The following is a 23,155-nucleotide window of genomic DNA, read 5'->3' as shown; positions in this document are numbered from 1 at the left end:
AACAGCCCCCCCGTTCGGCGCGAGACAAACCCGATGCAGGGACCTAAAAAAAAATCCGCACAGCGCTTACCTGAATCCCCGCGCTCCGGTGACTTCTTACTTACCGGTTGAAGATGGCCGCCGGAATCTTCTCCCTCGGTGGACCGCAGCTCTTCTGTGTAGTCCATTGCCGATTCCAGCCTCCTGATTGGCTGGAATCGGCACGTGACAGGGCGGAGCTACACGGAGCCGCTCTCCGGCACGAGCGGCCCCATTGAGAAAAGAAGAAGACCCGGACTGCGCAAGCGCGTCTAATCTGGCGATTAGACGCTGAAAATTAGACGGCTCCATGGAAACGAGGACGCTAGCAACGGAACAGGTAAGTGAAAAATTTCTGATAACTTCTGTATGGCTCATAATTAATGCACAATGTACATTACAAAGTGCATTAATATGGCCATACAGAAGTGTATAGACCCACTTGCTGCCGCGGGACAACCCCTTTAATGCATTTTTACACATTCCAGTCATTTCAATAGGAAATAAGCTGAAAGCAGAACATGTAAAATATGTGGCGCAAAAACCGCTGGTGTGAGCGGCCAATGAAATACATGGAGGGTTAGTGCTACGTATCTCACGCTCAGGCAATATGCAGAACCCCCATCACCTGAGAGCGGCCGGACGCAGCCACGGCAGGAACGGACTATTCACTTGTTGCCTCCCACCTCCTATATGAACAACTAGAAGCCCTTATAGACATGAAACAAACCCTGGGTTTGGTATAAATGGTTCAAAATGTATTTTATTCATGTATCATCAGGGGCCACGTTACAACGTCATAGCAAGTCTTATATTATTTGTATTGTATAAATGTAACAAATGTAAAAATAAGAATAAACACAGAACAACAATATTGATAAAGAGACATTATAAAGCTCAGGTCTGTACACAGCGCTATCTACAGGCGGCTCCGGGAACGTCACTCCATCGCAGTCTCCTTTTCGTCATTATATCGTTTCATACTGGCCTGTGAAAGACAAATGCAAAATGTGCGAGGTTATGTCAGAAGGGTAAAAATTACAGGCGGGTCCCCCCCCCCCCCACAGAGTGAGCCCTTTATAAAGGCGATGTAAGAGATGAAAACATGGCTGTTTACAGTCCCAAACCTAAATATCAGAGGGGGTTGTGTCACATTTTAAAGCATATCCCTTGTGCACAGAATAAAGGAAAAGTGCCAGATCAGTGGAGGGGTCCAACTGCCAGGAACCCCCATCTACCCGTAAGGATGACGCCAACACCCCAGTCATCTCTAAGGAACCCCCGTAGAGAAGCCAATCACTGTATTCTCCAGCCCTCCCATAGAGATGAATAGAGCAGCATGCATGCTCAACTACTGAGTCATGGTAGTAATCAGAGGGGCTGACAATGGTCGGACCCCACAGATCCGACACTTATCACCTCTGGTTTGGGGTACACTGGGTTATGCAATAGGCGATATCATTAATTTGGAAATCATCAAAATAACGTTCACTTGTTTTAAAACTTTTCTCCTGTGTCACATTGTCATCCTCGTCAAATGCAAAACACGGGTGATAAGGACATGGCGTTAGTCATGAAATATAGGAAGACAGAAATGCCAAAAGCCAGACTCCGCAGACAGAAGTAGGAGCCCCGTAACGCACCGGCTGGTTCTATAGGCGGATCACACTTCAGTCGGCTGGCAAAGCAAAATACTGATTGATTGGTTCTATACTAAATAGAGAAATCCTGTAAACTACATTGTGTAAAGAACGTTGTGATAGTGAAGAGGGAAATGTAGTCTTCTGGCATGGAAGTTCTCCTCTACACATACCTCACTCATGAGGAGCACGATTAAAAGGGGGTTGTCACATGGATCATTTACATTCCATAGCCCAAAACTGCTAGTAGCTTTTTTAAAAAACGTAATTTCTAGCATTGAAAAAAAAAAAATACATTTTCATAAACATTCTTGCTTCCATGTGTTCCCCTTACTGCTGATAATCTGTGCTGCTGGGGGTGGGCTCTGAACAGAATCAGTCTCCTTGCCCCTCTGGCAGCTGACAATATAGTCCTTTCTTGCTGCTCTGCAGAAAGAGTCTTCCCAGCAATTCTGTTATACGGCAGATGCTTAGCTCTTTCCCTCGAAAAGGAGGAAACTATTTAACCAATTACAGCGCAGGGTAGCGGCTCCAAACATTGTTTTCAAACATATCTTTTTGGATAATGTCTAATTACAGAGAGAACAGATTTATTAGAAATGCAAATGAGCTTGAATGTTCCCAGCGGCTGGTCCCGAACTTGCTACATGAACCTGAACACGCTCCCCCCCCCCCTTTGTCTTGATTGCGGACTACAGCGCCAATTTTAGTGCATGATAGAATGATGGCAGGCAGTGCCACTAGGTTTGCAAATGTGTTTCAGACAACCCCCTGGCACTGTTCAATGGTGAGGAAGGCGCAGACAGGCTCCCTTTAAAACCTAAAGAACTCCCACTAATTCTCTGTAGGCCATGTGCAGATCCCAAAGTCTATCTAAAGCCCAGCTGAATGTATATGGACGATTCAGAGGTCCGCAGCGCAGGGGAAGGAGGACATCCGGGCTCCAACAGAAAACTGGGCACAAGCGCGGCCCCCGGTACATACAGCTCAATGGGAAAAGCAGCCTTTGGACTTGCTGAATGAAGCCCAGCGTTCTCCCAGTTGGGAATGTATGGGATGTCAATATACCGTAAATACCCAAGATGATAATACTCTTAAAGGGGTTGTTAAAGGGGTTGTTTCAGATAGAGCCACCTCATAAAAGTGGGAACCCTGGGTGCAAAACATAAGACCACTTTTAGAAAGAAGCTGTATCTTGGACAATCCCTTTAATCTGTATCTCCCAACCAGGTCACTCTACCTCAAATGTGTTGAGGACATGCTGGCAGACGTCAATCAGCTCATTAAGGCCTTTTCGGAAAGGCTCTACTGCTGGCAATCCATCTGAAACAAGAGAAATTAAGAAGAGTTAATCAGGAATGAAAAGCGGTTGTCCTTCTAAAGAGGCAGAGCTGCAGTGTAAAGCATTGGGTAGAGATAGCGGCAGAGAAAGAGCAGAAGCCAGGGCCTCAAGTAATAGCCGAAAAAAAAGGTGATTCATTTCTGACTAGCATTTAAGTAGATGATACATCCCAGCCGGGCCTAATAGGGAAGGAAACATCCCCACACCAATAAGACGCTTACAAGGGACCATCTGGTTTAGACGACCCCTTCTTTGGGGACCTCCAACAATCATTTTTAAACTGTGCATTAACCAACGTGTTGACATTCCCTGCAGCGCCACCAGCTCCTACAGGCCTAGAGGGGTACTGTTCCTCCTTGCAGACGGTTTAACCCTTTAATGACATGGTCTATTTTGGTACTAAGGAGGAGACAATGTTTTTGGCCCGGCGAGCTGTCGTTTTCATAGGTAGTATTGTTTGATACATATAATATAATGTGTAACTTCTATTACATTTTTTTGGAGGGCAGGGAGAAAAAAAAAAAACAATTCTGCCGTTGTTCTTGGGGCGTTTTCCTTTCTTGATCATGCAGCATAAATGTCACGCTACGGTTTTTTTCCGTGGGTCGGTACGATTCCAATAATACCAAAAATAATATACACTTTTTTTTTTTTTTTTTTTTTAATAGCCAATAAAGGACAGTCCTAAACAGAGCGATTTCAGGGCCCGGAGCCTTGGGTTCCGCCCCGGATCTCTCGCAGGACTAGTGAAAACTGAACCTCGTACAGAACTCACTAATCTTACGGCCTTGTATACGTACTTCGTGCCTGGATGCGGAAATTGATTTTGCTTTCAGACGGATGCGTGATGCTGTATCCACAGAAATCGACCTCCGGGCTGCAAACAAAAGGAGGAGCGTGTGAGAAAGCTCGAGCATATAATGTTATTATCTATCTGTCCATATATACACACATATATACATACACGCAAGCATCCCAGACTAAGGGCTCGTTCACACGGGCGCATTGTCACCGTGTATTACGCATGCGCATTTCCCATGTGCAACACGCGGTGAATGGAGGCAATGACATTCTATGGACTTTTATTCTTCCATTCACACCTGCATTGGAGCTGCGAGGGGGACGCCCATATAAATCGCAGCATGCTCCATGTCTCCCCATTTTATACGGAGCCTTTGACGCAATGCAGTACATTTTATACGGAGCTCTGCCTGCGACGGGGCAGGATTTAATACGCAGTCTCTGAACTCAAAAAAGCCACGCTGCGCACGTCCGTGACGCCATAATCCGGGGCGTGCGCAGCCGCATGTGATCTCTGCTGCTCCTCTGCCTGCGCTGAGTACAATGCTGTGACACTCGCGGCGTTGTACTTATACGGCCGTGTGAATGGGGGTCTGTTTACACCAAATAATTTACCATTTGACTAGGCGAACGGTGTCAGAGTCCGCTCATGCAGCCTGCTTATAGCGGCAGATGCATCACACAATCGGTCGCATTCACTGCATAAGTAAATGACTGAACAATCGGGATTTAAACCGAATGACGGGTGAGCCAACGAGGATCTGTAAGCCTGCATTAAATGAATGATGGATGAAAAGCGAATGGTTCGTCTGCATTTACACTGTGCGCTAATCATTCATTTTTGTTCGTCTGAGTGATATCATTCCGTGTAAAAAGGGCCTCGACCCCAAGTCACTTAACCCCTTCATGACACGGCCTATTTTGGGCTTAAGGACGCAACAATTTTTGGCGTATTTTCTTCTCTGTTTATCAAAAGCCATAACTTTTTTATTTTTCCGTGGACGCGGCCGTATAAGGGCTTGTTTTTTGCGTGGCGAACTGTAGTTTTTATCGGTGCCACTTTTGGGTACATAGACTATATTGTAAAACTTTTTTTTTTTTTTTAATGATAGCAGAGAGAGAAAACGCATCAATTCTGCCATAGATTTTTTTATTTTTTTTTTACAGCGGTACTCATGCAGCATAAATGAGACATTCCATTTTTTCTACGGACCGGTAAGGTTACAACAATACCAAAATTCTTACATTTTTTTTAGGTTTTCCCACTTTTCTGCAATAAAAACCCCTTTTCTGGGTAATCTTTTTTTTTTTTCTAAATCGCTGCATTCAAAGTCCTGTAACTTTTTTATTTTTTGATGTACGGCACTCTATGAGGGCTTATTTTTTGCGAGACGAGCTGTAGATTTTATTGGTACCATTTTGGGGTAAATACGGCTTTTTTGATCACTTTTATTGCGTTTTTAGTGAGGCAAAATGCTAAAAATTAGCATTTTGCCTCAGTTTTTTAGCGTTTTTTTTTGCGTTTTTTTCCATGCACAGTCAAAAGCATGTGCAACTTATTGTACGCGTCGTTACGGATGCGACAATACCACATATGTGGGATTTTATTTTTTTTTTACCTTTTTTTATGCTAATCTGAGAAAAAGCATTAAAAATGTTTTTTTTTAAAATTTTTTTTAATTCTTTTTTTAATCTTTGTTTTTTTTTACACTGTTTGTGTCCCTCTGAGGGACTTTAATCACTGCCCTGATGATCGCTGGTTGGTATAAGGCATGGCAGAGCTACTGCTCTGCCATGCCTTATCGCTTGTACAGCGATTATAGGCATAGGCAATACAGGACGCCAGTGTCTGGCGTCCTGTTGCCATGGTGACAGGCCGGGCTCTCGCGATGACATCGCGAGTTCCGGCCGGAGACACAGAGGGAGCCGCGCTCCCTCTGTGAACTCTTTCCCTGCCGCGATCTACTTAGATCGCGGCAGGGAAGGGGTTAACAGTGGGGGCGCATCTCCGATGACCCCCCGCTGTTGCAGCGGGACGCCGGCTGTGACTGGCAGCCAGCTCCCGCTGCGGGTTAGCGCGGGATCACATATGATCCCGCGCTATCTCCAGGACGTAAGTTTACGTCCTGTTGCGGGAAGTACCAGGCTGCCAGGACGTAAACTTACGCCCTGCAGCGGGAAGGGGTTAAACATCGGGGATCAGGAGGCATTAGAGATTGGGAACCAATTTCACCTGCTTCAGGCCGGTTTCACACGGGCAATTAAAAAAAATTAAAAAAAGAAAAAAAATTCTGGATTTTTGCAAGATGCAACAACCAGTAAAAACGCAGAATCCTAGACTGCACTGCAATTTTATGAATAGCGGTCCTGGAATATACAAAGTGGCCACAAAAATAAGCCCCGCAGCGCAATTTTATGAAAGCTGTCCAAATGAAAATCTGTGTTGCCCATAGCAACCAATCACAGCGCAGCTTGCATTTTACTGCAGCAGTATAAGTAATGAAAGCGGAGCTGTGATTGGTTGCTATTGGCAACAAAAATTACAGGGGAAGTCGGCGAGTTCTTCATTTTTAATTACGCTATGGGCGGTATTTGCCCGTGTGCAGCCGGCAGCCATGGCACGAGCTAGTGTCAGTAGAAACCATTCTAGGTGTGTTAGCATCTGCTGTGGCGCCCTTACTTCTTCATGATCATGTAGCGCAGAGCGTTCCCCAGCGTGTGGTCTTCTTCATGCAGTACGAACGTCACGCAGGAGTCATCCGAGCCGTTCGCCTGGACCTAAGAAGAAAGCATGGTTAGATTAATGCATTTCAGCAGATTTCAGGGATTTCCTGGATAGATTACTATCTGGCGCCCCCTTATGTCCAACGTGAGGACAATCACTGCTTTAGGTGTAACGATGAAACCTGCTGGCGGCTCCTCTGAACATGTAATAATTAATTGCACAGATGATCGCTCATCCGATTCGCGTCCCTATGGCGGATTACCACTCATCGTCCTACGGCCCCCGTACGTTCCACGCCGGCCGTTAGCGGTAATCTGTGTGTGGCCACCATGTTCCGTCTCCCCCAGACTCCATTTACGCGGTTTTAGCCCATTATGTCCAACATGAATCCGCGTTATGTAAAAAATAACGGAAGAGGAAATGGCGCGTCAAATCCTGACACAGAAACCAGATTGGGCGCCACGTGCGGACTTGTTCTACTGACCGCGGCTAAACTGGCATGGAAGCGTGCGGCACTGTAAACTGCAAACCCGCAGCAGAAATACGAGGAGCGGACGCAGATTTCTGTGGCGGATACCGGGCGGATGATGTCACCGCGAACAAACCTTAAAGGGATATTCACACCTTGACTTTTCATGTTGGGAAGCATGGCTGCTGCCCCGACCGCCTGCCGCAGGAGAGGCGCGCTCAGAGCAGCGTCTGTACCCTTCAATGAGAGCGATGGAAATGGCGCTGCGCTACTCGTCGTCTCTTCCTGTCGGCTCCGGCCCGGTGACTGGTAGCCGTGGCAGCAGTTTTACATTCGAGCCGTGATGGGAATGCCCTTTACGGTAATTGGCGCGTTACCATGTGAATGTTGGCGGCGCGATGTCACCGCAGACAGACCCTATTAGAGACCCTCACGTGACACCCCTGTATGAGGGGCATCTCCGCAGCATTCCTGCCCCCCGCCATTAGCGTGCAGACCGAACGCTTTACCTTAGAGCATCTATAATACGATCCGCTACCTGTGCGCCGACTATACCGCCGCCAGACCCCGCAAAAGAGGCCATAATACCCTAGACCCCCCAAAAAGTGTTCAATGACCGTTTAATAAATCTTCCCCATTCATGTCAGTGAAATGTTGTTCAAAGTGCTCTCTGACGCCCCCAAGAGCCTACAGTCTGATGTGTGCATGTACGGAGGATCACACTGCGCATGCGCACTACACCGGTGCCCCCCACACTGAAGCAGGAGTTCTCCGGTGATCACGTGTTCTGCTCCCGTCACTGTACAAGCCGTATACAACAGACAGGACAAACATGCAGAATAATACCGTCGTCGCCCTCTCCCCCCGAACACAACACCCGTCATACCATCTCCAGCACCGGCTTCCTCTCCGCTCCAGCAGCCATGCTGTCTAGTGGTAAGCTAAAGTGTATGCTCTCCTCTGAGGTCAGATGACGTAGGGGTCACATGGTACTCGAGGTCACATGACCGGACTGGAAGGGGAGGGACGTATTCTTGATAGAGTTCTGTAGGGGGAAACGACGCGGATGGAGCTGCTAGAGTGCAGGGGGTGATGGGGGGCAGACAGGTGTCTGGCAGGGGGTGATGGGGGGCAGACAGGTGTCTGGCAGGGGGTGATGGGGGGCAGACAGGTGTCTGGCAGGGGGTGATGGGGGGCAGACAGAGGGGGGTCTGGCAGGGGGTGATGGGGGGCAGACAGAGGGGTGTCTGGCAGGGGGTGATGGGGGCAGACAGAGGGGTGTCTGGCAGGGGGTGATGGGGGGCAGACAGAGGGGTGTCTGGCAGGGGGTGATGGGGGGCAGACAGAGGGGTGTCTGGCAGGGGGTGATGGGGGGCAGACAGAGGGGTGTCTGGCAGGGGTGATGGGGAGCAGACAGAGGGGTGTCTGGCAGGGGTGATGGGGAGCAGACAGAGGGGTGTCTGGCAGGGGGTGATGGGGGGCAGACAGAGGGGTGTCTGGCAGGGGGTGATGGGGGGCAGACAGAGGGGTGTCTGGCAGGGGTGATGGGGAGCAGACAGAGGGGTGTCTGGCAGGGGGTGATGGGGGGCAGACAGAGGGGTGTCTGGCAGGGGGTGATGGGGGGCAGACAGAGGGGTGTCTTGCAGGGGGTGATGGGGGCAGACAGAGGGGTGTCTGGCAGGGGGTGATGGGGGCAGACAGAGGGGTGTCTGGCAGGGGGTGATGGGGGCAGACAGAGGGGTGTCTGACAGGGTGTGATGGGGAGCAGACAGAGGGGTGTCTGACGGGGTGATGGGGGCAGACACAGGGGTGTCTGGAAGGGGGTGATGGGGGCGGACAGAGGGGTGTCTGGCAGGGGGTGATGGGGAGCAGACAGAGGGGTGTCTGGAAGGGGGTGATGGGGGGCAGACAGAGGGGTGTCTGGAAGGGGGTGATGGGGAGCGGACAGAGGGGTGTCTGGCGGGGGTGATGGGGAGCGGACAGAGGGGTGTCTGGCGGGGGTGATGGGGAGCGGACAGAGGGGTGTCTGGCGGGGGTGATGGGGAGCAGACATAGGGGTGCCTGGCAGGGGGTGATGGGGGGCAGACAGGGGGGTGTCTGGCAGGGGTGATGGGGAGCAGACAGAGGGGTGTCTGGCAGGGGGTGATGGGGAGCAGACAGGGGTGTCTGGCAGGGGGTGATGGGGGCAGACAGAGGGGTGTCTGGCAGCGGGTGATGGGGAGCAGACATAGGGTTGTCTGGCAGGGGGTGATGGGTGACAGACAGAGGGGTGTCTGGCAGGGGGTGATGGGGAGCAGACATAGGGGTGTCTGGCAGGGGGTGATGGGGGCAGACAGAGGGGTGTCTGGCAGGGGGTGATGGGGAGCAGACAGAGGGGTGTCTTGCAGGGGGTGATGGGGAGCAGACAGAGGGGTGTCTGGCAGGGGGTGATGGGGGCAGACAGGGGTGTCTGGCAGGGGGTGATGGGGGCAGACAGAGGGGTGTCTGGCGCGGGTGATGGGTGACAGACAGGGGTGTCTGGCAGGGGGTGATGGGCAGACAGGAGTGCCTGGCAGGGGGTGATGGGGGCAGACAGAGGGGTGTCTGGCAGGGGGTGATGGGGAGCAAACAGGGGTGCCTGGCAGGGGGTGATGGGGGCAGACAGAGGGGTGTCTGGCAGGGGGTGATGGTGGGCAGACAGAGGGGTGTCTGGCACGCGGTGATGGGGGGCAGACAGAAGGGTGCCTGGCAGGGGGTGATGGGGGGCAGACAGAGGGGTGCCTGGCAGGGGGTGATGGGGAGCAGACAGAGGGGTACCTGGCAGGGGGTGATGGGGAGCAAACAGGGGTGCCTGGCAGGGGGTGATGGGGGGCAGACAGAGGGGTGCCTGGCAGGGGGTGATGGGGGCAGACAGAGGGGTGCCTGGCACGGGGCGATGGGGGCAGACAGAGGGGTGCCTGGCACGGGGCGATGGGGGCAGACAGAGGGGTGCCTGGCACGGGGTGATGGGGGCAGACAGAGGGGTGCCTGGCAGGGCTGCGGGTTTAGGGTGGCGCAGAGGGAGACAGAAACCAGATTAAAATAAATAAATAGAAATAACTTTATTGAGCGAACTAGCAGTGACATGCTTTCAGTCCGCAGGGGTTATTTAGTACATTTCATAACAGCAACCAGAAGTTCGTAAATAACGATCTCCATACTACTCTCTGGGAGCTCTGCAGCGGGCGGGTCAGTGCGCCATAGATGCGGGGACATATATGGCGGGGCTAGGAGGTGCTTCAATTAGTACTTTTCATGGTAGTCCGTACTATAGTCTCGACGGTCCGCGGCCTCACCGCAGGTGCCGGAGAACATCACCAAGTTAAGAGTTCCACGTCACTGCGGACTCACTGGACCAAATGTGCGAGACGACATCTCCAGTCCGCCTTCAGCTCATCTCTACTCTAATCGGCACAGAGCACTTTGTCGCACCCGGTCGACCATCACTACTGCAATTCCCGGCTGATGACAGTCCCCTCGGGGAGGTCCACCAGTCCATACTCTGTCATCATACTGTCCCTAGTGAGTGCAATCTAAACTGTCCTTGGATTGGTCAGGCATATCTTACGGCTGTCGGCGTCGCAGGTCCATGGTGCCGTCTGCTTCAAGGACCAAGTCTGCTGCAGGAATAGAGTCTCCCTCTCCTTTCATGCGTCTCTGTGTCATGTTCGGTCCCCGGGTCATCAGGCCCTTTCATCACTGCAACGCTTCACCTGTTGCTCCTTTCACCACCATGTCACTAGCTCGCTCGTCTGCACTGCTGCTGTGCCTGTCCCTTGTACCACTACTAGTGGTGACTGACTGTCATATGCGATGGACCCCCGACCATCACACCAGCAGAGGGCAATGTGCTGCTCCACAGCAAAGGCAGGATTGAGGAGCTCACCTCGAGGTCTCCAGACGTGAACGTAACAGTCTGGTCAGGCACTCCTCTCTAGTGGTGGTCTGTAGGGGGCATTCTGAGCCCAATCACCTTGTGTGCCCTCATGCATCCACTGGTCCCATCACCTCCTAACAATCTGGTCAGTCACGCCTCTCTACTGGTGGTCTGTAGGGGGCGTCCTGAGTCCTTGTGTGCCCCCATCCACTGGTCCCATCACCTCCTAACAATCTGGTCAGTCACGCCTCTCTACTGGTGGTCTGCAGGGGGCGTCCTGAGTCCTTGTGTGCCCCCATTCACTGGTCCCAACACCTCCTAACAGTCTGGTCAGACGCTCCTCTCTACTGGTGGTCTGTCGAGGTGTCCTGAGCCCGTTTACCTTGTGTGCCCCCATATACTGGTCCCAACACCCCCTAACAGTCTGGTCAGGCACGCCTCTCTACTGGTGGTCTGTAGGGGGCGTCCTGAGTCCTTGTGTGCCCCCATTCACTGGTCCCAACACCTCCTAACAGTCTGGTCAGGCGGCCCGGTGGGAGACAATTCATTGATATGAACATTCCATTTCTCGCCTTCCAATAATGAGCCCCTATCCGACTCTGGTAACGGGGTGACATCTCTTCTTTGCTTCGTAGAGTCATGTCTGTGGTCAACAAGCTTTACACAAACAGAAGAAGAGGTGACTGCACACAAGTAGTGATGTGACCAGAAGGATCATTCAGTGCAGCTTACATATAAATGCTGACTCAACAGACAATGTATTTACAAGCCGCACTGACCTGAGTTGTATCTCGGACGCTCCGCAGCCCCCGCATAGGATCCTACAAGGTCACTCCAAACCTGCTCTAAATGCGTTCCGTCCACAGATGCTTTGCTTGTCGGCTGCTCTATGAAATGGAGAAGGCATCTGGCTGACATTCTACAGGGGGCAGTATTGGAGGGCTCACTGTTACTAGTGGGGTACCACAGGGGGCAGTACTAGAGGGGTCACCGTTACTAGTGGGGTACCACAGGGGGCAGTACTAGAGGGGTCACCGTTACTAGTGAGGTACCACAGGGGGCAGTTTTGGAGGGGTCACTGTTACTAGTGGGGTACCACAGGGGGCAGTATTGGAGGGGTCACCGTTACTAGTGGGGCACCACAGGGGGCAGTATTGGAGGGGGTCACCATTACTAATGGGGTACCACAGAGGTCTGTTTGGGCCCTATTCATTTTAATATATTTATTAATGACCTGGTAGAAGGATTGTGCGGTAAAATATCAATATTTGCAGATGATACAAAACTATGTAAAGTAATTAACACAAGAGGACAGAATGCGGTTGCAATAAGATCTGGATAAGACGGGGATTGGGCAAAAAAGTGGCAAATGAGGTATAAGGGCTCCCACCCACTAGCGTTTTTTTTCACTGCGAAATTCGCACGTTTTTTTTTTCTACAGGGGGTCTATGGGACTTGTAAAGCTAAAATCGCGATCGCGCAAATCGCGATTTACCGCAAAATCGCGATTTTGCGCAATCGCGATTTTAGCTTTACAACTCCCATAGCCCAAAGACCCCTGCAGAAAAAAAAAACGCTGCGAATTTCGCAGTAAAAAAACGCTAGTGGGTGAGAGCCCTAACACTGATAAATGTGTGGTTCTGCACATGGACAGAGGAAATACATGTCAACATTAAACACTAAATGGGAAACCACTGGTGAACACTGACTTGGAAAGGGACTGGGGGATTTTAGTTATCTGTAAGCTTAACTGGAGCAACCAGTGTCAGGCAGCTGCTGCCAAGGCAAATAAGATCATGGGGGCACCAGAAGAGGTCTAGGGGCGCAGGATGAGAACATTGTTCTTCCTCTTTACAAGTCACTGGTCAGACCACACATGGAATATTGTGGACAGTTTTGGGCAACGGTACTCAGGAAGGACATATCAGAGCTTGAGCGGGGACAGAGGTGCGCTACTAAAGTAATAAATGGAATGGGCGGACTACAATACCCAGATTAGGGTTATTTAGTTTAGAAATAAGATGGCTGAGGGGCGACCTAATAACTATGTATAATATATCAGGGGACAGTACAGAGATCTCTCCCATCATCTATTATACCCAGGACTGTAACAAGGGGGCGCTCTAATAACTATGTATAGTTATATCAGGGGACAGTACAGAGATTTCTCCCATCACCTATTATACCCAGGACAGTGACAGTAAGGCCTCTCTCACACTGGCACACTGCGATTAACGAGGCGTTAATGGCTGTCGTCTTCAATGGAAGACATCCATGCGGGAACCGCACTGAAATGGAGCATGCTGCAATTTGTTTTCCGTATCAAGAGGTCTGCAAAACAAATGCGCATGCTTTAATTCAGCTGCGGACGCCCGTGATTCCCTATGGGCGGCTTGAATTGCGGATCTTCCACCCGTGGACATTGTGCCTTACTGTAAGAGCAGTGAGACTGTGGAACTCTCTGCCTGAGGACGTGGTGATGGAGAACTCACTAAAAGAGTACAAGAGTGTCTTATATCATGTTATAGTCATTAATTACCTCAGAAACGTCGGTGATCCGGGGGTTAATCTGATATCCAGCTTAGAGTTGGGAAGGAATTTTTTATCCAAAATGAGGAAATTGGCTTCTACCTTAGTGGCGTTTTGCCTTCGGCCTCCTGCCCACGGCCGTGATGGACTCCGCCAGCGGGATATCGCAGTGGAGTCCGTCACGGTGCCCCCCAAAGACCCCATACTTGCCTCTCCAGATCTGCTGTGCGTGTCCCGCCTGCCGAGCCGGCACGCATGTGCAGTACAGTGCGGGATGATGTGGCTGGCGGTGGGCGGGGACGCCTAATCACATGATATTTCCACTGTGCTCACGGTGGAAGTATAGCGTGACAGCCGGCTTCCATCGACTACAATGGAAGCCGGCCCTACGTTCTTCTGCGGCAATTAGAACATGCTGCGACTTCTTTCATGCTGCGACTTCTTTCCGCAGTGTGAACATTGAGCTATTAGGTTCAATAGAACCTAATAGCTGCGGCATAACGCTGCGGATTTCCGACGCAAGAAACACGGCAGAAACCCATCTGTGGGCATTAGCCTTTCCTCTGGATCACCACTGCTGAACTGGGTGGCCATATGTGCTTTCAGCCTTCCATACTGGGTTACTATAAAGATCATCTACAAGAATGGCTCGGCACAAGAAGTTTGTTCTTACAGTATTTTCGTTCTTCTGAAAACTTTGCGAAATAAACTGAAGTGGTTTTTGGAGGAGCTGACAGTATAACCCGCACATCGGCAGCCCGTCACCCATGCCAATACATGCATCAGAAGCATTTCTGTCCCCGAGGCCACCATCATGGGGATGCAGTCAGATCCTATTAGAGGAACCTATACACTATTCTGATGGTCACCCTGCTTACACCAACCTTAACAGGGAGCAAGAAGGAAGCACCATTATATGAACCGCGGCACCCCTGACCCAGCCATGCCAGACCCTATGGGGAGTGAGAAGAAGCATTAGTATCACCACTCCCACCCCTTGTGGCACGAAACCTAGAGGGAGAAAGAAGCGACTTTCTTACTTCTGGATAAAGCTACTTTTTCACATTCTGAATTTTCCAATCCCAATTACACCCAACAATAGATCCCAGAAGAGATCTAGTAGATCACAATGGACAGTGTGTATGCATCGGTCTGTGAAGAGGCAGAAGGCTATGTATAACACTCCACAGGTGAAACTTTTTTTTTTTATAATTTGCTTATTCCGTATAACAGATTAGACTGGATTTCAGGGATGAATGTTTATTCCTGAGTGCAGGAGCCGTCCCCTACATTTATGTTCATGTCCCCCCCCCCCCCCCCTCCCTTGTAGTGGTCTCTCTGTTTTTGCCTTTAAGTAGTAGTGATGCTTCTGTGGCCCCAAAGTAGTAGCGATCCCTTTGTGGCCCCCTTCTGTTCCTTCCCCCAAGTAGTAGTGGTCCTTCTATGTCCTACCCAAGTAGCAGCAATTCCTCTGTGCTCCCCCAATTAGTAGTTTGTCCCTCTGTATGCCCCCCAATCAGTGGCGGTCCTATGGGTTGGTTCCCCTTAAGATGTGTCAGATATGAGGAATAACTTGTGTTTGTGTCTCCAGGTACTTGTACGGTATAGAGGTTACACGTTATCCCTCTACACGGAGCTTTCTGCAACTTGTTCTGTCACTAGTATCTCAGCTTCCCGCTGGATACGGCAGCACCCCCACCGACCGCTTCACAGATTCTGCGCCCAATTAATATCATCTTTACAAAATATTTGCTGAATGCCACCAATCGGACATATTAGTCTCCCCAGAATCTGAACATATATTTATGAGGAACGAATGACTAAAAAACAATATAAAACCCATAGCAGAGTTGTGGCATTCCAGCAGGATCTAACTGAAGATCCATACTGTATGTTCCACAGGGTGGCCGTTAATAACATAAAAACGAGGCCTCCAGAGTTACAGGGCGTAATAAGATAACTGGTGATGGCCACTGAAAGGCCAAGTGCCGGAAGAAAAAATATTCAAGCCCTCAAGGCCCACAAGGAAGCCCCTTCAGACCGCGTGGGACATGTGGCAGAATAGGTGAGCGGTACCATGAGTCCCGGGTCATGCCAGCAGTAAGGCATCCATGTGTGGGGCTGCTATTCATCCAAGGAGGTGGGCGCTCCGACTGTCATGAATAGAGAATGCCATCTAAGGGCGCCCACCCACTGGCGATTTTTTTTCCTTTGTGTTTTGCGTTTTTTCTCAAGAGCAATTAGTTTTGAATGTACTCCTGTCCACTGACGTTTTTTGTTTCAGTCCGTTGCAATTTTTAACATAGGAACTGTCAGTTGCATATGTGTCCTTATTTTTCTCTTAAAGGGGTTGTCCCGCGGCAGCAAGTGGGTCTATACACTTCTGTATGGCCATAATAATGCACCTTGTAATGTACATTATGCATTAATTATGAGCCATACAGAAGTTATCAGAAGTTTTTCACTTACCTGCTCCGTTGCTAGCGTCCTCGTCTCCATGGAGCCGACTAATTTTCACCGTCTAATGGCCAAATTAGACGCGCTTGCGCAGTCCGGGTCTTCTTATCTTCTCAATGGGGCTCCGTGTAGCTCCGCCCCGTCACGTGCCGATTCCAGCCAATCAGGAGGCTGGAATCGGCAATGGACCGCACACAAGAGCTGCGGTCCACGGAGGAAGAAGATCCCGGCGGCCATCTTCAACCGGTAAGTATAGAAGTCACCGGAGCGCGGGGATTCAGGTAAGCGCTGTGCTGTTCTTTTTTTCAGTCCCTGCATCGGGGTTGTCTCGCGCCGAACGGGGGGGGGGGGGTTGAAAAAAAAAAAAAACCGTTTCGGCGCGGGACAACCCCTTTAATGCACCCATGAATGTTAATGTAAATTAACGCAAAAAGCCGCGAAAAACGCGACGAAAACGCTGCGTTTTTCACGCACGAAAATCGCAAACGCCAGTTCGTGGGCGCCCTAAATGTCCTCCAGGAGTGACTTCTCCCAACCATCCAGGAGCTGAACAACGCTTTTCCATCAAGATGGAGCACCATGTCAGAAGGCAGAAGTGGTAACTAAGTGGCTCGGTGACATCTTGGGTCCCTGGCCAGGAAACCCTTAGGCCTCGTGTCCACGGGGAAAATCAGATCCGCTGCAGATTCTCCATGGAGAATCTGCAGCGGGTCCCTCCTGCCCCGCGGACATGAGCGCTGAAAAGAAGAATAAATAAGAATAAACTCACCTCCCATCCGCTCCGTTTCTTCTCTTCGCGGCGGCGTCATCTTCTCTCGTCGCGGCCGGATCTTCTTTCTTCGGCTCGGCGGATGTGCAGGATGACGTCGGTGACGTGCCCCGCGCATGCGCCGGCCCGAAGCAAAATGATCCGGCCGCGACGGAGAGAAGATGGCGCCGCAGAGAAGAGAAGAACCGGAGCGTGTGAGTAAACTCTGATTTTTGTCTCCTGCGGATCCGGACGGCTTCCATAGGCTTCAATAGAAGCCCGCGGGAGCCGTCCCCGCGGGAGACCCGCATGAAAATGGAGCATGGTCCAGATTTTTTCATGCTCCATTTTTTTTAAAATCCCTTTTATTGACCATCCGCGGGTATTTATCTACCCGCGGGTGGTCAATGCATCCCTATGGGGTGCGGATCCGCGGGCAGAAGAAGAGTTAAAATCCGCTGCGGATTTTAATTCTTATTTTGCCCGTGGACATGAGGCCTAAGGATCTCAATCCTTAAAGAGCTGGACAAACAGAAACACCGAAATAGTGCTAATCTCCAAGCACTCATTAGGTATGAATGGGCCGCCATCAGTCAGGATTTGGCCCAGAAGCTGATATCCAGCCTGCCAGGGCGACTTTCAGAAGTCTTTAAAAAAAAGGGGTCACCACTGTAAATATTGGGTCTTCACCTAAGGCCTCATGCACACGGGCACGCACGGGTTCCGTGTGAGAAATTCCGCATGGAATCCTCCCGTGCCCGCGGCCGGCGCCCCTACGTACCTGTCAGATGCTTTCTTCTGTATTGCAGATGTGTCGCCAGTGCACATGCGCAGTACAGATCTCCCTGCGCCGTCTCCTAGGCGATAATGCAGATCTGTGACACTTCTGCAATGCTGATTGCAGAAGTGCCACGGGAGTGACGGCTTTCATTGACTTCAATGGAAGTCGTCCCTGCGTATTCCGCTCTGAATATAGAGCATTCTGCATTTCATTTTCAGCACGTAGCGGCCGCATATAAAATCTGCAGGTGAAGGGGTGTGGAGAGAGGAACCTCCATACACATCAATGGGCACATTGAGCAGCAGATCGCCCACGCCTGCTGACAAGCGTGGAATCCGCTGCTCAGTTTGCCCCGTGTGCATGAGGCCTAAATGTGATGTATTTGTCAATAAAAGTGTAAAAACATCTGAAATGCTTATAATTCTGCTTCATATGGGATAGAAACATCTGACTACAAGATCTAAAACCACGGAAACCGCAAACCTTGTGAAAACCAAAACTTGTGTCCGTCGCAAAGCTGTATCACATCACCGGTGACATTTCTGAAGTAAAAATAATTTACAGTAATTTTTACAATAAAAATGCATAAAAAATTGTGGAAATCCTCAGCAAAAATGCTGATAAGATGGAAACTCATTTATGAACATTTTTGAAATAGCAAAATACTGACTTTGCTGCAAGAGAATGCGCATCATTTCTATATTTCCATCACCGTCCACTAGATGGCGATATCAAATATATTTCTCCCAACAGTTGTATTTGCATTGATACAAAGAATGTGGAGTGTCTGGAATTAGTAGAGTAAGGCCTCCCGCACACGAGTTTGACATACCTGATCGTTGATGAGGTGCGCTAAACGTCCAAAATAGAACTGACTCTGCACGAAAATCATGAGCGGCTGTCTAAAAGGCTCCATTGAAAACAATGGGAGCGTTATACCACTATTAGTGCGACGCTTGAAACGCCGCATTGATTGCGGAAATAAGCGGCTGTGTGGGGGGGCCTAAGGAACATAGAGTTTTTTTCGATCACTTATATGGAACTGTCCCCGCAGCACTGTAAACTCATCTGTGGTGCTGTTAGGACAGGTGACAGGTAGCCAGGTGATGTATTTTTTATACTCACTACCTCCAGTGGCGCATTGAAATCAGACTTTTTTCAGAGTTTGGTGTGCGCTCTCCCATAGACTTGTAAAGGAGAGAGTACGCACGGAACTCTGAAGAGAGGCAGACGGAACTTCAGAGGGGAACAGCGCTGGATCAAGGGAGCTGGCAGGTAGAAAAGGTACCTCACCTGCTCCCTGTCACCTGTCCTAAATGGAGTCTTGGTCTGTACCGGTTCTCCGTGCCACGTTTAATTTGTGCCAGGACCCAGGGTTCCCCGCAGGACATTGCCAGAGCATCACACTGCTTGTACTCTTACCATAGAGAATCCTTCCCATCTCTTCCCTAGGTGAGCCACACACCTGGTCATCCACAGAGAGCCGGCAGAAACTGCATATGGGCTGCGATTGGCACTGCACACGCCTGGGAATCTGACGTCACGGACAGGCGCAGTGTGATTATTTTTTACAAGAGTATGGACATGGTGCCCCGTGGTTGCGTACGGACAGCGTTTCACGCACGGCCCCTTTAAGGGTTTGATGATACGCAGAGATATAGAGCGTGCCGCCTGCGAATGATACACAGCGCCACAGGCAGGTGTGAATGGAAGAATGAGCGCCCATTGACTTTCACTGCCTCCATTAACCACGTTTTACGCACAGGATATACGTGGTGACAATACGCCCGTGTGAATGAGCCCTCAGGCCTTAATCACACAGGTGAATGAAAACCTTAGCAATTTCCCTCCCGCTGTATGTGCATTTAACATCAGCTTTTGTCCCGTTTTTGCCTTTTTAGGGCTCCATCAGACGAGCGTATGCGTATATAAGTTCGCCTGTACGCAGCGTATATGAATTTTTAAGAAGTTTGAGTCCCGATCATAATTGGCGTTTTTAAAGCTATTCACATCAGGCGCTGCTACGTGTATGTAAGAAAACGCGCTGAAGCGATGGCGAGAAACAATTGGAATAAAGGCTCAGAATGACAATGCCTAATACGGCGAGCGGTCTTCTCTTCCCAGCATTGTACGCAGGGTGACTCCCCCCCCTCCCTATTTTTCAGCTGCCATAGAAGTCTATGGGAGCTTTCTGCGTAACACGGCGAATGATAGTTCACAACCTATCTTCTCACACCCCGATTTTGATTTAGACCGCATGCACACGGCTGGGTCGGATTTTGGCTGCGAGATCTTGCAGCGAAATTCGACCCTGTGCCGGCCAGTGACCCCTGCTTACCGGTTTCGGATGCACTGTGGGTGTGCCGGGTGGCGCACCGCCACACATGAGCAGTGCAGAATGTGACGCGCCGGCGATGATGCGGATCCGCTGCGATTTCGAACTTGGCATTTTGGAGTCGCCGCAGGACGGACGGCTTCCATTGACTGCAATGGAAGCCGTCCGTGCGAGTCTCGCATAAAAACAGAGCATGCCGCGATTCTTCCTCCATGAGCGGAAATCACATTTTGCATTGCATGCTACGGACGGACATTGCTGCAGAATTTGCGGCGGGCGTCTAGCTGCAAAATCCGCAGCAACAATCCATCCGTGTGCGCTGGGCCTTACGGCGGTAGAACGGATAAATACTTAATGAAAGAATATTCCAGAATTGATGAGCAGAAGTGTCTGGGAAGCTCGGTACACTGCGGATAAAACCAGAGGGGTCTGGTAGCTCTACGATCGTACCGACCCAGGACTCATATATTGTGTTCTATATCCCACATAGCGAACGCCAGAACAGAATAAGGATATATTATTTATACCGCCGGTGAGCGCTGCAAGAACAAAGCACAAAAAAACAATGCAGGAATTTCAATTTTTCCATCTTTTCCAAAAAATAAATGAAAGTTATCTAATACATTATCTTTACCCCAAAATAGTGCATTAAATCGGCAACTTGTCCCACAGAAACCATCAGTCAGCGAAGAAATAAAAAGCCCTGAATGTGAGGGTGAAAAAACGTTAAAATTGGTTGGTTATTCAGACCTAAGACGGGTCGGTCATTAAAAGGTTAAACCATGGAGCCCATCCGGGTATTCCCGCACCCCTATACTCTGGAGAATGTAACCAGTGAGAGCAGGAGATACAGAATCACTGGCAGGTCATTGTACCCAGTATTGGATAAAACTGCCCCTCGCCCCGATTATTTACTGCCTTCATCTCCCAAACTGCCCCGATGTCCAGCAACCAGAAATGAAATATGGGCATCACTGCCAACCCAGATATACCAGTCATACCATCTCATCCTCCATCTCCTATTGGTTCTAAATATTACCCCAGTGGACAACCCATCCATGACTTTCTGTGCCCATCTACACCCCAGATGCCACTCATGATGCCTACAGTACAATGTATATGCCAGCAGAGCTGGTACACGCAGGACCTGCATGGCATGTGCCAGGCAGCGTCTATGAGGTCATCTGAGCGACCAGCCAACTGCCGCTCACTTTTCAACCATCGACTGCCGTGAGTGGAAGATAGTTGAATTGCTGAGCGAGATTTGTGCAAGATGTCGTCCAATGGAAGACAAAACGAAGAAAAGAAGAGAGGAGAAGAGGAGAAGATGGAGGGAGGAGAAGGAGTGGGGAAGAATGGAGAGGAGAAGAGGAAGAGAGAAGGAGACAGCCTGGAGAAAGACCCCAGGAAGAAGAGGAGGATCGGACCCCCCATTATAGAGCTGGAGGAGGAGCCAAGAGCAGGTAGGGAACGATCTTCATAGAGAACCGGTTAATCCCTTAAGGACATGGCCTATTTTGGCCATGAGGTGCAACAATTTTTTTTGGGGGGGGCTCTGTCAACATGGCCGTATGAGGGCTTGTTTTTTGCGCGGCGTCCTGTAATTCCTATTGGTGATGTTTTTGAATGCATATAATGTATTGTAAAACTTTTATTTATCTTTTTTTAAGAGCAGGAAGAGCAAAGACATCCATTCTGCCATTGTTTTTTTATTTTCTTTAACAGCGTTAATCATGAGCTATAAATGACTCAATACGTTTTTTCTGCAGGTCGGTACGATTACCACAAGACCAAAAGAATTAGCATTTTTTACAACTTTTCCACTTTAGTACAATAAAAACCCTTTTGGGGGGGAATGATAATTATTTTTACATCGTTGCATTCAAAGTCCCATAACTTTCCCGTTTGTCCATGGGCGGAGCGCTGTGGGGGTCGTTGTTGTTTGCATCACAAACGGTAGTTTTTATTTGTACCATTTTATTGTGTTTGTGAGGTAAAACAGAATGAGCTTTGTACCGTCATATTTTCTACGGTTTTTGCTGCGCAGGTTAAATAGTGTGTTTAATGTATAGTACCGCTCATTACGGACAGGGCGATACCAAATATGTGGGGTTTTCTTAAATGTTCAGGTTTTGTTTATACAAATCGGGGAAAATTAGAAAAAAAAGGGTTTTATTTTTGCATTTTTTTTACATGTTCTTTTTACACTCTTTATGTCCCCGTAGGGACTTGTACCGCAGCAGCTATGACCGCTATATTAAGGCATTACAGGATTTCTGCACTGCAATGCCTTATCGCTTGTAATAACGATCATAGGCAATGGCAAACCGGGACGCCAATATCTGGCGTCCTGTTGCCATGGCAACCCATCTCTGTGAACCATTTACATGCCGTGATGTAGGCAGTTGACAGCAGGGGGTGCTATCCTCATGTACCCCCGCTGTTGCAGCGGGAGGCCGGCTATCAGTAAAAGCTGGCTCCCACCATGGGATGCCACGGGCTGAGCTTCTGATCCCGCGCCATTCACAGGGCATATCTTTACGTCCTGTTGAGTTAAGTACCCCGCAGCCGGAACGTACACTTCCATAGTCCAATATGAGGGTCATCCAGGGTCCGTGTATTACATGCAGCTACACTTATATGTAAGTTCACATATTAATGACATTATATTCATAACACTAAGTCCGCTGTATACATTGTAGCGCGGGGGGGGGGGGGGGGGTCTGGTGGGATATTTTACCCCGTGGCCGGAGGGTCCTTCTGTATATTACAGCTTAGTTAGTCCGGTATTACTGTGATATAGGGGTGTAATCAGACTGCGGGGGGTGTACGATTATCAGGGGATGTTACCGCCACACAATGGGGTTATAGATGATGTTATTGCTGGGTCTGTGAATACTATTGGGTCGTGTTGTGCCCCTATTGTACTTTTTGCCTCATTTACCATAAAGTTAAAATAATTGGGCAAATCAATGAAACTGTTTAAAAAAAAAACTGTCATTGTTTCCCCAACAACCAATCACAACGCAGTATTCATGTTACATGAGCAGAATACAGAATGTAAGCTGCGCTGTGATTGGTCGTCAGGCCAACAATGACAGTTTTTCTTTTACACACTTCCATAAATCTCCCCAGTATTATACGGGTTTTTATGATTTTGGCGATTCCGTATTTTTGGGTATCGCTCAGCAGGTCGCAGACAACAAATAGCGCCTTCTACAGTTTTCTAGAGACTCGTCTCATGTCCTCTGCTTGTCTTATTACATTTCTTCCCTAATCTAATCTGGTATTCCTTCTTCTCTCCCTTCAGGACCCGGCACCCCTGTGACACCCAGGCCCAGCGCCCGACTTACCATCAGCGGGTTCAGGTTCCATCAGGTACTGGGTAGGGGCGGCTTCGGCGAGGTAAGTCTTA

General features: G+C 49.6%; 1 protein-coding gene across 1 annotated transcript; it reads right to left on the bottom strand.

The window, feature by feature from the left end:
* Nucleotides 1–761: 761 nt before the first annotated feature.
* On the bottom strand, nt 762–7,973 carry LOC136580953 (DNA-directed RNA polymerases I and III subunit RPAC2-like). Its single transcript, XM_066581897.1, has 5 exons — nt 7,882–7,973; nt 6,482–6,579; nt 3,801–3,877; nt 2,899–2,981; nt 762–1,006 (listed from the first exon to the last, which is right to left on the bottom strand). Exons 1-5 carry the CDS (start codon nt 7,918–7,920, stop codon nt 959–961), a joined length of 345 nt encoding a protein of 114 aa, XP_066437994.1. The 5' UTR covers nt 7,921–7,973; the 3' UTR covers nt 762–958.
* Between the last annotated feature and the right edge of the window lie 15,182 nt (nt 7,974–23,155).

The sequence above is a fragment of the Eleutherodactylus coqui genome, chromosome 10 (genome assembly GCF_035609145.1).
Source record: "Eleutherodactylus coqui strain aEleCoq1 chromosome 10, aEleCoq1.hap1, whole genome shotgun sequence".
Lineage (NCBI taxonomy): Eukaryota > Metazoa > Chordata > Amphibia > Anura > Eleutherodactylidae > Eleutherodactylus > Eleutherodactylus coqui.
The sequence above is the reverse complement of the archived record's forward strand: the minus strand, read 5'-3'. Positions and strand labels throughout refer to the sequence as shown.